Source organism: Bombus vosnesenskii, unplaced genomic scaffold (assembly GCF_011952255.1).
Source record: "Bombus vosnesenskii isolate JDL3184/JDL3185 unplaced genomic scaffold, Bvos_JDL3184-5_v1.1 scf7180000015334, whole genome shotgun sequence".
Classification (NCBI taxonomy): Eukaryota; Metazoa; Arthropoda; class Insecta; order Hymenoptera; family Apidae; genus Bombus; species Bombus vosnesenskii.
The window spans coordinates 1-14579 of record NW_022883944.1 but is presented as its reverse complement, the minus strand read 5'-3'; the positions used below and the strand labels follow the sequence as shown (position 1 = coordinate 14579).

Here is a 14579-nt window from a genome sequence, read left to right as displayed (position 1 = left end):
ATGGAAAAAATATTCGCCCTATGAAAAAAAATTCATGTTCCTGTCGATATATCGGCGAGGTGCTCCTCTACTCTCGACTGCTCTGCAATTCAAATGCAATACTCGAATATACATGGCGAAAGAAATGGAAATTGAGTAATTTAAGGGAACCAATTACTCTCGCGTCGACGTAACTTCAAAATGTTTCACGTGTCGGTGTTTGCGAAATGAAGTTCGTCGTTATCCGATTAACACGCTTGCAGATACGTTCTTTTTGTTGTAAAGTAAATGAACAAATTGTGAACAAATAATGTTTACAATTACATCAAAATTAATGTCCTAAACTTTACCAAGAATTATTAAAAATCCCTGCGTATTGCTTACGTAATGTTGATATTGAGTAGTACCATACATAACCTCAACATTATGATACTTACAAACATCGCTAAACAAGTAGTGCGAACGATGTCGAGTAAGTATTCACTATGTAAAAGTATTTATAGATAAAAAGTATGGGAAATATATAACCGAATGTATTTAACTTTTCCAACATTTTAGCATTTCGCTTGGCGTTGGTACAACTTGAAGTAAATGAAGTAAAACGCAAAAATGTAGAGCGGGCAGTTTCCTACATTTCTAGCGCAAAAAAGCACAATGCTGATATTATAGCTCTTCCTGAATGCTTTAATTCACCATATGGAATACGTAATAATTTGTTTTTTTTTCAATAATTTACTATGTGTGTAACAACTATATAGAAAAAGTAAAAGTAGACAAATTACCTTACCGTTTATACTTCCATAAAGATTGTGAATTGAGTCGAGAATATAGGATTTCCCCATTTTCATGATTATCGTGATGTTTGTATAAATATATTTTTTAAGATACTAATAATTAGGTACTTATAAATTAGTATTATCAATTATTTTGCATTTATAATTCCGCCTCTAGTATAAGTGTTAATTGAAACCTAACTTTATGTTTCAAAAAGTACTAGCAAAGTCGTTGAGTAACAAGCCACTGATGCTAACACAAATAGCATTGTCGTATTTAAATATTTCTAAATATTCATTTTTCATTTTGAACCTGTAGAAACAATTTATTATATATACTATTAGCTAAGTAATTGCATATTTAATTAAGTCGAAATATAAAACTTAGCTATTTTAATAATTTAAAAAATAAAAAACTGACAAACATTTCAATTTAATTTATGGTTGGAACAAAAGACAGTTATTTTTCATTAATTGAAATATTGCAATGCAGAGTACTTTCGAAAATACGCCGAGAGTATTCCTGATGGTGAAACGAGCGTTGCTTCATCGAACGCAGCTAAAGAAAACAACATCTATGTAGTTGGTGGTACGATGCCTGAAATAGAGGACGATAAATTGTACAATACCTGTACTATTTGGGGTCCCGAGGGAACTTTGATAGCAAGACACCGAAAGGTAAGTAATATATTCCTTTATGGCTTTGAATTTGAAAATATTGGGGCGAAGAAAGTGACTCTATCTAGGAATAATTTAGGAATATACATGTGTACATACGTATACTATAACCAATTCTATAATTTACGGTTTATAAAATACGTTATGATACGGGAAACGCCCATTTTTGTTGTAATGTGTTTGTTGTTGTATAAATTTTTCACATACTTAAAATATTATTATACTTATTTTTTCTCCTTTTTAAACATTATTAAATGATAAGATTTTTAATAAAAGAAAGTGATAAAAACGCTGTCAGTTATTAAATAAAAAATAATTAAAGTTTAGGAGTTGGTAACTTTGATATTAAATTACAAAAGTTGCAGCAATAGAATTAGGGACTACATTTTTATGTTATTAGGTACATCTATTCGACACCGACATTCCTAATAAGGTTACTTTAAGAGAGAGTGATTCACTCAGTCCTGGTAACTCCCTAACGACGTTCGATGTGAAGGGCTGCAAAATAGGTATGGGCATTTGCTATGATATTAGATTCGAGGAAATGGCACGCATTTATCGGAACAAAGGTACAGTAACTTAATCGATCAATACTTAACTAGCAAAAAATTAAATATCTTTCTTAAATATATTCTATATAAAATTAATATAATCTGTAACTCTGTATAAAAAAAAAAAGAAGCTTAATTTAAAAAACCAGTATATTTGCTGAAAATGAAAGAAATAAAAGAATTAAAAGCACAATAAGAGGACTGTCCTCGCATATTCAGAAATGATGGAATGTGAACCGTGCAACTACGAAGTTAATTGGTATTCGGTGGCTTCATATTTCCTGCTTCTCTGGGTTAGGTTGCCAAATGCTGATATATCCAGCGGCATTCAATATGACCACTGGACCACTGCACTGGTCATTACTTCAGCGTTTCAGAGCGAATGATAATCAATTATACGTTGCCTGCATATCACCGGCTCGTGTTCCTTAAGCAAGTTACGTCGCATGGGGACATACACAGTTGACCAATCCCTGGGGAAAGATCCTTTACGATTTGGAAACTCCAGAGAATATGGCAGTCACTGATATCGGTAATTTACAGCTTGAAATTAAAAGCGAGAGATCCATGATGTAATTAATTTTTAGTCTCGTTAATTTATCGATTTAGCCATCTTCCTCTGTATTTGTTGAATTTATTAGTAAGCATTACTTATTACTTCGTATGTTTCTTTTTTCTATCAGATCTAAAAGTTGCTGAGGAAGTAAGGGCTCAGATACCTACATTTTCTCAGAGACGTACAGATTTGTACGACACTGTCTGTAAGAAGGAGTAACTCTACACTAAAACAGAAAATGTTTTTTTATAATATTTCTACTACGATATCCTTTTTTGTGAATTATTACTAATTTCTTATCATTTGTACTAAATGAATGACTCAATTAAGAAAACCAAAACGTTATAAATAATAATCTGTATATCTTGTGTATCAACATGTAATTGGATATTATAATAATATAGGAATGCTATAATAATATAGGATAATAATATAGGAGAATAATAATATAGAAAAAATACATGCTTTTAAACACCTTTAATATCGATCACATAAATTGTTATAATTCACAATGATTACGCATACATAAAAGACCCCTTGATAGTAAAATCTACGATCAAAAGGCAATTACGTATCGTTTAACAACATTTAATTTATAACACCTTTTAAACATTTAGACAGATTAACACATAACACTTCTTATATATAAACATCAATTCGAAGTTATCAGCTTGGAGAAATTGGTCGATTAATACCTGTAGATTGTCTGTCTCGATGAAAGACTTAAAGAGAGCAAAAACATGATAATGCCGCCAATATAATATTCCTTCTTTCTTGTATCTGTCTGCCTCTCAGGTCGTTTTACTAATTACAATAAGTAATTTCGACTTCTTTGCGCTCTCTTTTAACGCATTCGAGACCGAAAGAAATTCATATCAGTCAGTAGGCAAGGGTATAGTATACATATTTTATATATAACTTATGTAGTAATGTATATATCATGTTAATTTCATATTTTTTTCAATATAGAATTATATATAGAATATATATATATATATATATATATATATATATATGACTGTACATAATACATTATAGAATAACATAGTATATAATTTTATATTTTAAAAATATGAGGCATACTATTTAAGATTGTCATCGATTTAAAATCAAAGTATGAAAAGGATACCCTGGAGAGAGTAAAACACAGAATCATTCTAACTAAACATTCAGATCGTACCGACACCTAGGTATCGTCTTACAATTAAATCTCGGTCTCGAAAGGATTAAAATGAAATACATACTTGCAGCTTCAACATCTTCAATATCGAGGAGATTCAAACTTTACAAATAAAAGCGGCCTGTTCCCCTTTCCACGACAGACTCTCATACCATATCCGCTCTTATCCAGGCTTTTACTTGAAACCAGCAATGCGTTCATTTACAATTTAAATCTACCCGGACCATCCACTGAATCGTCAGCCCTTTATAAATATATAATGAACCCAGAACATGTGCCTGTGCCCCTGGTATCGACGCTTGTGATGTTCGTACCGGAACCTTCGCACAATTTCAATTTGTTACGCGTGAACATCGATTCTTCCAAGGGTCACAGCTTTATGCAGCTAAATCCTTTGGAACGATTAAAAAGATACTAATGATATGGTATTTTTTACAAAGATTTAACATATCCATAAAATAGGAAGTTTCGTGCTCTCCTATTTTATATTAATTATAAATTAATAAGTTTTATATGTGTTACTTATAGATCTAATAAATTTTGTATTGGTTTACAGCAGGTGCTCCGGGTATAAACAGACGATAAACGAACAAATAGAAATTCAAACTATTGTCGTTGATTAACTCGCATGGGACTATAAGCTCGAATTGGACTTAAACGTTACGATCGTCGAGAATAATTACTATATGTACCCTGTACGACGGGCAGAGAATCTTAAGTTATTAACGGCAATTCCTTTGTGCATAATTCAGGTTTATTAACAACCTGTAATGGATGATCATCGATGAACTCTTTTTGTATAAAGTTCACATATATAAAGCAAACACTATAAAATACGACAGGACAATTGTAATCGATAAATAACATTTTATTAGGATATTATAAGAAGCTAAGATATCGAGTTCTAATTGTGAATATCAAGCGCTCGTTGTTCGAGGAGATTACCAATATTTTCTTCCTGCTCCTCTACATGGCGCTACGCGGGACTCGCTTCTGAGCACGTCTTTCTCGTTGGAGGCTTCTTCTATCTATTCTTTCCCAGTAGAATTTTTACACAATTCTTTCTCCCTTTTATCATTAAATTACCTCTAATTCTTAACAATCTTTAATCTTTGTCTCTTCTTCCCTATATATATATTTTTGTTTACTTTTCTCCGTAGCGAATTTTGTCTTTCTGACGCGGGATTAGGTTCCTGGACTTAGGGAGTTGTTACACGCCAGCTCCATCATGGCGACGGCATTCACTAGACAGCCTACATAGCCACCTTTCAGCTCACGCTTCGGGACACTTTTTTCGCTGAGATTCTCCGCGATGAGGCATGAAAGCAGAGACCACCGTCTGCGGAGGCATGATTATTCTATTGTTCCTTTTAACGAGTAATCGTTTTACTCGAGTCCTCTTACTAAACCGTAAGTACGAAAGACCATTATACTTAGATAGGTACTTGGTCTCAAGAACCAACTTATTTTGGTCTTTCGATTAAGTTCTTAATTAAATGCTCAATTAGATATTCATAAATATATCTTCATAATATTTCCCTCATCTATTTGTTTGACATTCTAGCAACCTCGTTAAGACGTCCGCCACTTCAACTTCTATCTACAAGTGGCAAAAACTGAAGCTGACCTCCTTCATGGAGAAACATGCCGGAAATGGCATCCGCACGTGTGAATAATTATACTCAGTGTCCAGGTAGTTCTTTCGATCATCCGATAGAAGTTGTTTCTGTTTTTCAGAGTTCGTTCACGCCTCCAGAATGTAAAAATATCCAAGGAAGTACCATTAGGAAGCAATGAAATTCAGAGCTTCTGTGGTTATTCCTTTTTCTGATTGTTTCTTTTCTTTGCCCAAAATGGATGATTTCTATATCAAATTGTTTATTCGTATTTTTTTTCTAATATTCCTTGAGATTTTCAATCAACTCGATTTCGAATTTTTTAGCACCCGATCTTCTGGTTGACGTCGTTAAGAAAGAGGAACGAGTGCACAGGAAGCATGGTCGGCGTGAGCATGATTAGATCCGGTCTGCCCGATGACCTTGCCAGTGATAATAGCGGTTCGTTAAGGTGGTTGCAGTCTTGGTTTGCTTCTGTTTCGATTTCCAGCGAACTCGTCAGCCGGCATGGCTTCCGAGATGCTCCCCCGGAAACAAGTCGAAGGGAAATAATTAATGGACTCTCTGTTCGATTGTACGTGGATGACAAGCTGACCGTAAAAAGAAATATACAAATACGATTAGAAAATATAATCCGAACCCCTTTCGGTTTGATCTGAAGGTTTTTTTTTCTAGACGGAACCAAAGATTCTTATCTGGTTTATGGTGAGCTAAGGAACTCTTTGAAAACAGCATTTATAACTTTCGAAAAAGAGACAGGTATTTCTTGCGCGAACAATTGAATAATTAATTCGTTCTCTCAATATCCTTATCTGTTGTTCCTAAAATACATAATGATTGGAAGCTTCTTACGGGAAGCGCAATCAGCCGCTGATATCATTGAAGTCGAAACGCCATTAAAACCATATTACGAATCGCACGCGACATGCTCCATTCATGAAAACACAAAAGCAATAAACAAGTACAAATCAACGAAATAAATCCTCCGAGAACGAGACGTTACAGGAATTATACCATTGTGAGGATACAAAAGACTTGCTCATGAGCTACTTCCTTCAAGTAGTCGAGCGGTGTATTTTCCGGTCGTTAACTTCCATATAATGGGATATTAAAGAGTATGGACACAACGCTGCTATTTTTCAACTGTTCATTATCAAATTACGCAGCGGGAATCGTTGCAACGACAAAACTGTAACGACTCGTACCGGCGTATCTTCCATTTAGCTGCGGTAAACGCTGACTTGTCTGCGTTTTTTTTTCACTTCCTCGTTACGGAAACCAGGAAAAGTGATTCACAATACAGTTTCTAACCGTACTTCTCGCGATTCTTTCTTAGAAACAAGCAATTGCTTCTTTTCAATTTCCTAAATCTATAATAAAACAGTCCATTCCTTGAATAGAAATTAACTTTAAAACTTTAGGCGCATACATTGTTCGTATCGTATGTATGTATTTTGATTTGAAAATAAACGCGGCAAACGCCTTTGAAAAGACGTTAGGTTTTCAACGCCTTAACTAACTTAATTCCAGCGAGTTGTAAATCTGCTGCATCTCCAACATCTGAATATCAATCTTTTACAATGACTTGCTCTCCAAGTTATTAAAATTACATCTCTCCCGTTGCACCGACCTTCTTTAAAGGTTCCCGCGGCAGGTTGAACCCGCATCACGTATCTTCCCTCTTCCTTCCACCCCTGTTTCCTTTCTCTTTCTATCGGACGGGAAGAGCGGGAACGCTTAAAACGCGCGAATCACGCGAGCGCCTCACGATTTGCGAAACATCACGTGAAAATCACCGATCCGATCTCCGTGCGCGCGGTGCACCGTGGGGGTAATGATTAAATCGACAGGATATACTTTATTGGCTATTCCGTTATTACAGGCTGTAGTTGGCGGGGAAATAGTCACTATGGATCGATGAACTCCATTGTAACAACGCACCTTCGAATTGCATCGGAAACGCTTCTGTATTGCGTCCACCGTATAACCTATCATCGTGTGTTTAGGGTAAATCAGTGGATCGGAAGTTACGTTTCTATGTTTTTCGCCTGTCAGTATAACACTGTGCAAGAGATACAGCAAGATCCTAAAATCATTCGAGTACAAGTAGCGTAAAATGGTCGTTTAAATTTCAATAAATTAACTATTCATACGTTAATTGTACGCTGTCAGGATTAAGGGGTACGGCGATGGAGAAGATTTTGTTAGCTAGATGTTGAGTAAATAATCGAAGATGATAATTTTATAAATGTTTCGTATTTATGATGATGGAAAAGATTTAATTTGAGTTACGTTACGTTTGAATAAGATAGATTTTTCCAAGAGTGGAGGATTTGTAGAGATAGTGGACGTAATAGTAGTATGATTTAATACTTGATGTGTCTTTTTTTTCTTTGACATATAGGTCACCGTGGGGAGTAATATTGATCTAGATATAACTATCTTTTCTGAGAAGTACGTATATGCTTATGGGAACTATGTTTGGTTAATCAATAGAGCCATTCTTTTGAGAAATGGAATCTCGAAGAATTTGACGATATTTTGCCTTGTTTCAATAGTACATCATTTTAAAGAAACGCCTGCGATTATAGTATATAATTGCACATAGGTATATGCAAAATTGCATTTTCAAATAATTAAATCAAAAATATAGATTTGTTAAAGATCTTTCCTTTTTAATCAAATTCGTCCAACAACCCCATTTCGTCAAACATAAAATGAACGGTGCCTTTCTCAAAGAAACAAGAAGAAAATTGCTGTCGTTCTAAAGTTCTTCTCCATTGCTAAATTACCGTTCGTGTTTCTGGTTACACTCCAATTATTCGATTGTAAGAAGCAAGCAATCCCTCCATCCAAGGGCTAGATATAGTTTCTCGAGTAGTTCTATTCAATACCGTTATATCGATGAACTCTTTTTGAATAAAGTTCACATTTATAAAGCAAACACAATAAAATACGACAGGACAATTGTAATCGATAAATAACATTTTATTAGGATATTATAAGAAGCTAAGATATCGAGTTCTAATTGTGAATATCAAGCGCTCGTCGTTCGAGGAGGTTACCAATTTTTTCTTCCTTAACAATATGAATTACGAAGTTTCGATACCGTTTATGACATTAAGATCTCTTGATAAAGTTGTATCGTTAAAATCTTACTGTTCCTAGGGAAAATATATAGTTAATATATATAGTTAAATATATGTCGGAGATGAAAGGACACCGGAACCTTGAGATAGCCCCGCAACATTGCAATCTAAAGTCTACTATAACTGTAACTAAACTATTGTAGCTATTCAACCCGATTGTAATTGTTCGAGAGTCGTGATAATGAGCTTGGGCTCGAGGCGACAGTCAGTCGCCCAACGTAGCCGCGGTCAAGGGATGAACGCTTTGCCTAACAAAGGTATGGAGTAATTTTATAGCTCTCCTTAAAAGAAATATTCGTGGCGACACGCGACAGTAAACATTCCAACGGTTTCTGTCCCGTGGCTCGCCACACGCAGACCCTATTCTTCGAGTAAGATGATTGCCAGATGTCGATGCGTCTCCGCAGTACATGCTCGGCTAGCCCGAGGGCCCGTTATAAATCTTAAGGTTTAGTTAACTAAAGTCCTTCAAACAGACAAACAGTCTTTGTCCCAACTACGGGAAGATAGGGGAGACATATTTTTCAACGAGCGGCGTCTCCCACTAGCAACTGTTCCTCGAGGGCGGCTAGCATCTTTTTCTAACCACCGATATGGAGATTGACCAATTAGCAGCAACGTCAATTTCCCTTACTTCCTAAACGAAGGCTTTCCTCGACGAATCCGATGATCTCGTGTCCTTAGACACACCCCATTATAGTTTTCCTTTGTGGCATCATCGGGACGGGACGGGCATCCTTTTACGCGCTCCCGTCGACCAAAGACCAAAGTCTTTACGCTCAGCAATTATTTTTACGAGTCAGACTTAGATTCAGCGAGAACGCCCATCTGTCATCCCGTTGGCCGCGGATTCGTTATTGAACCGGAGACCACTGTCACTAGTGTCGCGGACGTCTCACCGCCGTGGTAGATTGTCAAACCTGTGTTATTCATACCTGTGTCAATAAATCGTATCTTCGTTACACCGCAACGATGGCTACCTTCAATGAAGGCTCCTCAAATACCGACAACCCTATCCCCAATGTCATTCCGACATATATATCCACCGAAAATGCGCTCTTGTAGACAAACGCTCGATTCGCGTCATAGCTTTTAAAGCTTGTCGCATCTCAATCCGTTGGAAAATGTTTTTCCTGTAGCATATTTTATTTTTACGAACCAACAAGGTCTTTGTTTATTTCCTTCTTTTTTTTTTTTGCTCCAATTTCCCCATTGTTTTTTCAAGGATAGTATTTCAGAGCCACTAGTCAAGTTTATTGTAACAATAAACTTACGTTTCGGAAACATTTTGTGCTGTGAAACAGAATACATTAAAGTTTGAAGGTCACATCGATTTTCGAAAGTTTATAAATGGAGGTGTATGACAGTATCACCAGCTGTTGCTGTCCAAGTAACTCCAACATCGAAATACTACAACGATTCCAATCGAAAGCGCTAAGAGCCTTAATAGACGCACCTTGGTATGTTACCAACGAAACCATCCATCGCGACCTCAAGATACCTACAGTCAAAGAGGAAATAGCAAAATATAGCGACAGATATAGCAAAAGAGTCAAGAAACACCGAAACTCCCTAATCACTGGACTACTCGATACGACGGACCAGATTCGCAGGCTGAAGAGGCACTACTCGCTAGACCTAAACGTTAGATTCATTTAATTATCCAAATTAAGCATATGCACTTACTTATAATCCTTATAAATTATACCTATCTATAATAAGTATTAACTTATTGTAAATAAACAGCCATGTCACTGCGCCACGCCAGAAAAATTACTGAAAATTCTCAACGCGAGAATTGATTGTAATTTCAACAAATAAATAAAAACAAAAAAAAAAGCTGTTGCTGTCCCCAAGCGCCAAAATACGTTCTGACTACTATTTTATGTATCTCACAGAAGTATGTCTTCATTCATCATCTCCCATGCCATCCACCAACGTGTTCTTAACATGTTATCTCCTAGTAAAATATTGATGTTGAGTCAGATATCCAACTGAATAATCTTTTCGGTGTCTACTATAAGACATTTAAAACCAAGGCTCGTACACACGTGTGCTTATACGTCAGATGTAATACTTAACAGGAAACCTGCTTATATTAATATTAAATTTATGCATAGTAGGATGTTCGACCTTTGTAAAAATGAAATTATAATACATACAGTTTCGCCGTGGAAAAGTGAATCTTTCTAGCATGTCCACGCAAATGAAGGGGAGGGGAGGACTGTGCATGCACCAAACAACTTTACGTTCGTAATTTTTCACACAAATGTACAACTGGAGGGAAAAAATTATCTCTGATTTTTCGGATGTTAGGAATCGACAATATCGCATAACGGAATGCTGTGTTCTACGTATTCTATTTTTGTTACGAAAGTGGTACAAACGAAGTCCACATAAGAATAGTACAACAAAATCGGTTGAGGTTAGGTTATCGTGCAGATATCGCGGCTTTTGCATTGGAACTCACGCAACTGCCAGTCTCGTCGTTCCTTGTAAACGAAAGAAAGGTATTGTAATCGGTCGGAATTAACATAAAACTCGTCGCATGCGACCATATGGCCTGAATGATGAATAAACGAGAGTAGAGCGCGAGCTATGTGATTCTAACCGTTTAGGCGGAAACTAATGATTGTAACCAGAGCCGAGATATATGCCAATATTACTTTGCTCGACAAAGCGTATAAGATGAGGAGAGAATCGCGATAAAGTAGAACAAGAGACAGATATTCTCTACGTAAAGCAAGTCTGTCAACTAGATTGAAATCCTATAGCTATAACTACAGTGAATCCATATTCTGGCGAATTGTCTTTTCACAAATGAAGCTTTTGAAGAACGGAATTGATACAATAACTACTGTTCATTCATAACTACTGTTGTAAGAATCTATATATTTGTCTATCTATATCTATATATATCGATCTATATATATTTGTCCGAATGTCATTTTATCAAAAAACCCATCCTCTGTAATCATAGTTTAACGAAGCATAATTAATAGAAGAGGTAGAGCGTTAAGTGGAGATGATTTAATCACAGTTAAGTAGATAAATCTCTATATTAGTCTCTTTAATTAAAATGTCCTACGTTTTATTTGCGTCATTTTTTTCTTCATCCACTTTAAAATGTTTAAATAACAATAGCCTATACAATATAATTTTATGTAAAAAAATTGATTGTACCATGTTTATTACAGATATTTAACATTTTTGTGTACATACAAAATTTAAATTATACCTCGCTTGAGAACAAAAATTCTATTTGTTTTCCTAACATGTACTAATAATTATTGATCAAAATAGAAAAAGCTGGAGGAGATTGCTTAGGAAGATTACTTAGCATCTTATATTCCTGTCAAGGCTCGAACGATTTATCTTCCTTTAGATTTTCCTAAGTTTCCATTTCTCTGACTTGCTATTTTAGTTAGCTTAGTATACGTGCTATACATAGGTATGTATAGTGTCATGATCGCGACAGTCTTGAGTTACCCACGCTTTATCCTCTGTAAACTATTTATAAAAGAAGAACAAATTACATGTTAGAACTTTCATTCAATTTACCAATACAAATAATTTTAAACGAGAAAAAAGACCTAATGCAGTGGTTTCAACTTAAACATATCCAACAGTTATTTACGAATAAATAGTATAAATCTTTTAGCAACATGAAATTCGCGATATTTATTCAAATATTTATATTTACAGTGCGCCATCAGCAAAGAAAATGTGTTTATCGAAACGTGCGCTATCGATTTTATGCTTTTGCCACGCAAACAGGGAAATTGCAACGCAAAATTGAATTCGCACTGCAAAGCGTTGACGTTACGACATCAATTACATACTTCAAAAACACCGAAGGTATCACACGGAATCAGAGAGATTCTATGAGAAGTTAAACGCATAGTCACCCTATTGGGAATAGGATTGCTTTGATTCGAGCTCAAACATAGGGAAAGCTGAAAGAATCTTTTGCGGATCTTCCTTCTTCTCGACATTGGATTTTATACAAAACGACTTTAACCTTTTCAAGGAAATACGGAAATAAGGATTTTAGATAGAGAGATTTATCTGGAAGGAAATGGATAGAAAACGTAGAACCAGTTCTTGTTGGTTGAAAGATTTTTTCTCTTCGCAGAGATTCAAGCTTTAAAGAACGATCAAATATGTGCGCAGCTGACTTACGCGTGAAGTTATTATTAAAAAAAATTGTTGCATTTAAAAGGATAAATATTAATATAAATTTAAAAAAATTGTTTGTTCAATTATCATAAGTTTAATTTAAATTTAAAAAAATTGTTAGTTCAATTATCATAAGTTTAAAGATATGTAGATATTGTATTCACATATCGAAAATCAGACAGCAATATTAATTAACACACCTAGTCAAACGCACACGTACTTTAAAACCGTGCTTTAAAATCGATATTCGCTGAAACAATACATCGCTTTGCGCTTCCAATTTGTTTTCGCACGAAGAATCAGTCCACTCATTGTTACCGTCACCATCTCTACCGTAATCTATATTACTCGAATAAATTCTATATCTTGATTGGAAAATCACATATTTTAACGAACTTCCCTATTTTTTGTTTTTTATGACTTTAACTGGCAATTTCCATAATGTTCTATAACTTGACAATAGACTGATAATATTTCAGGATATATATACATACATCATGTTTTTGAGGATTCTGTAGTAAAATAATTATAGTTGGGGAGTCCAACTTCCCAAACCGCGACAAACATATTTCACACATCCACGACGACTTTACAAGCAGACCCCTCGCGGTTTTGGGAAATCGATGAAGGACCCTCAATTAAACATATCTCAGAGGCAGATCGACGATGCGAAGAACACTTCCAAGCCCACACCCGACGCACCAGCGAAGGACGATACATCGTCGCTCTACCTTTCAACGATCAGCTTCAGTCACTCGGATCCTCTAAAACGCTGGCAATTAAACGACTCGCCTCACTCAATCGCCGATTCCAGCACGACAAACGCTTCGAATCAGAATATCGAACGGTAATACAGGAATACCTGGCATTGGGACACATGACGAGGTCAATGTCAACCACTCCGACGACAACGGATACTATTTACCCCATCATGGCGTGACCAAAGCATCGAGTCAAACCACCAAACTCCGTGTAGTTTTCGACGGATCGGCACCAAGCATTACCGGAACCTCCCTAAACGATACACTTTACACAGGACCCAAGTTACAGGAAGATTTATTTTGTATATTAATTAGATTCCGGGCTCATCAGTACGTACTCACTGGCGACATCGAGAAAATGTATCGGCAATTCCTCGTACGACCAGAGGATCGGAAATATCAAAGGATATTATGGCGCAGCGCGAGTGGAGAAACAGAATCATATGAGCTTAACGCCGTAATACTCTTATCATAGAAATAGAAGCAGTCCTCAATTCCAGCCCTCTAACTTCTATCTCCACCGATCCAAATGATCTCCTAGCCCTCACTCCCGGACATTTTCTCATTGGCGATTCATTAATGTGTTTACGCGATCGAGATTTCAGGGACATCCCATCGAACCGACTCCCCAAATGGCAGCATATCCAACAGCTTAAACAACATTTTTGGAACCGCTGGCATAAGAAGTATTTGAACGAGCTAACCAACCGCAATAAATGGAGCAAGGGTGGACACAGCATCCAAAAGGGCACAATCGTCATCCTCAGAGAGGACAACGTTCCCTCCATGCATTGGCCTCTGGGCCGAGTTATCAAGATTCATCCAGGCGCCGATGGTGTTGTAACGTCAATTCATATCAGAGACCAGGCCACACACCACGGACAGGATGGCACCCAGATGTCTGCATATCCTTGGCGCGCACCCTCAATAGTCTTAAGTGCCCACCAGGGGCCTTGGCATTTTTATATTTAAGGTCCTTCGGACCAAGCGAGTATTTCCTGTCTTAAATTTCCCTTTACGTTTATTGTCTACCACGTGTTAGCTTAGAAAGTTGGTTTTCTCCACATCTGGTATGTTCCGTTGGCAACTTTCTCGCGAGGGCGGCTAAACCCCTTCCTGGTCCACCAACCGTCCTATTATCCAATCGGAGATGGTGT

At 36.3% G+C, this 14579-nt stretch overlaps 1 protein-coding gene and 2 long non-coding RNA genes across 3 annotated transcripts; 2 read left to right on the top strand and 1 right to left on the bottom strand.

Annotated features, from left to right (window-relative positions):
* The first annotated feature begins 306 nt into the window (after positions 1–306).
* On the top strand, positions 307–725 carry LOC117241164 (omega-amidase NIT2-like). The gene is made up of 2 exons (XM_033507143.1): positions 307–451; positions 538–725. Exons 1-2 carry the CDS (start codon positions 367–369, stop codon positions 708–710), a joined length of 258 nt encoding a protein of 85 aa, XP_033363034.1. The 5' UTR covers positions 307–366; the 3' UTR covers positions 711–725.
* LOC117241165 lies at positions 521–835 on the bottom strand. The gene is made up of 2 exons (XR_004494914.1): positions 767–835; positions 521–661 (listed from the first exon to the last, which is right to left on the bottom strand). It is a non-coding gene; the product is annotated as an uncharacterized LOC117241165 (long non-coding RNA).
* Positions 836–4946: 4111 nt separating this feature from the next.
* Positions 4947–5988, top strand: LOC117241166. Its single transcript, XR_004494915.1, has 3 exons — positions 4947–5127; positions 5282–5410; positions 5660–5988. It is a non-coding gene; the product is annotated as an uncharacterized LOC117241166 (long non-coding RNA).
* Positions 5989–14579: the final 8591 nt, after the last annotated feature.

Excerpts from the sequence above, each read along its gene's own strand:
- LOC117241164 (XM_033507143.1), top strand. The coding sequence starts at position 367 with ATGTTGATATTGAGTAGTACCATACATAACCTCAACATTATGATACTT. Across the intron at positions 452-537 it reads AGTAGTGCGAACGATGTCGA|CATTTCGCTTGGCGTTGGTA; the intron begins GTAAGTATTCAC and ends CCAACATTTTAG.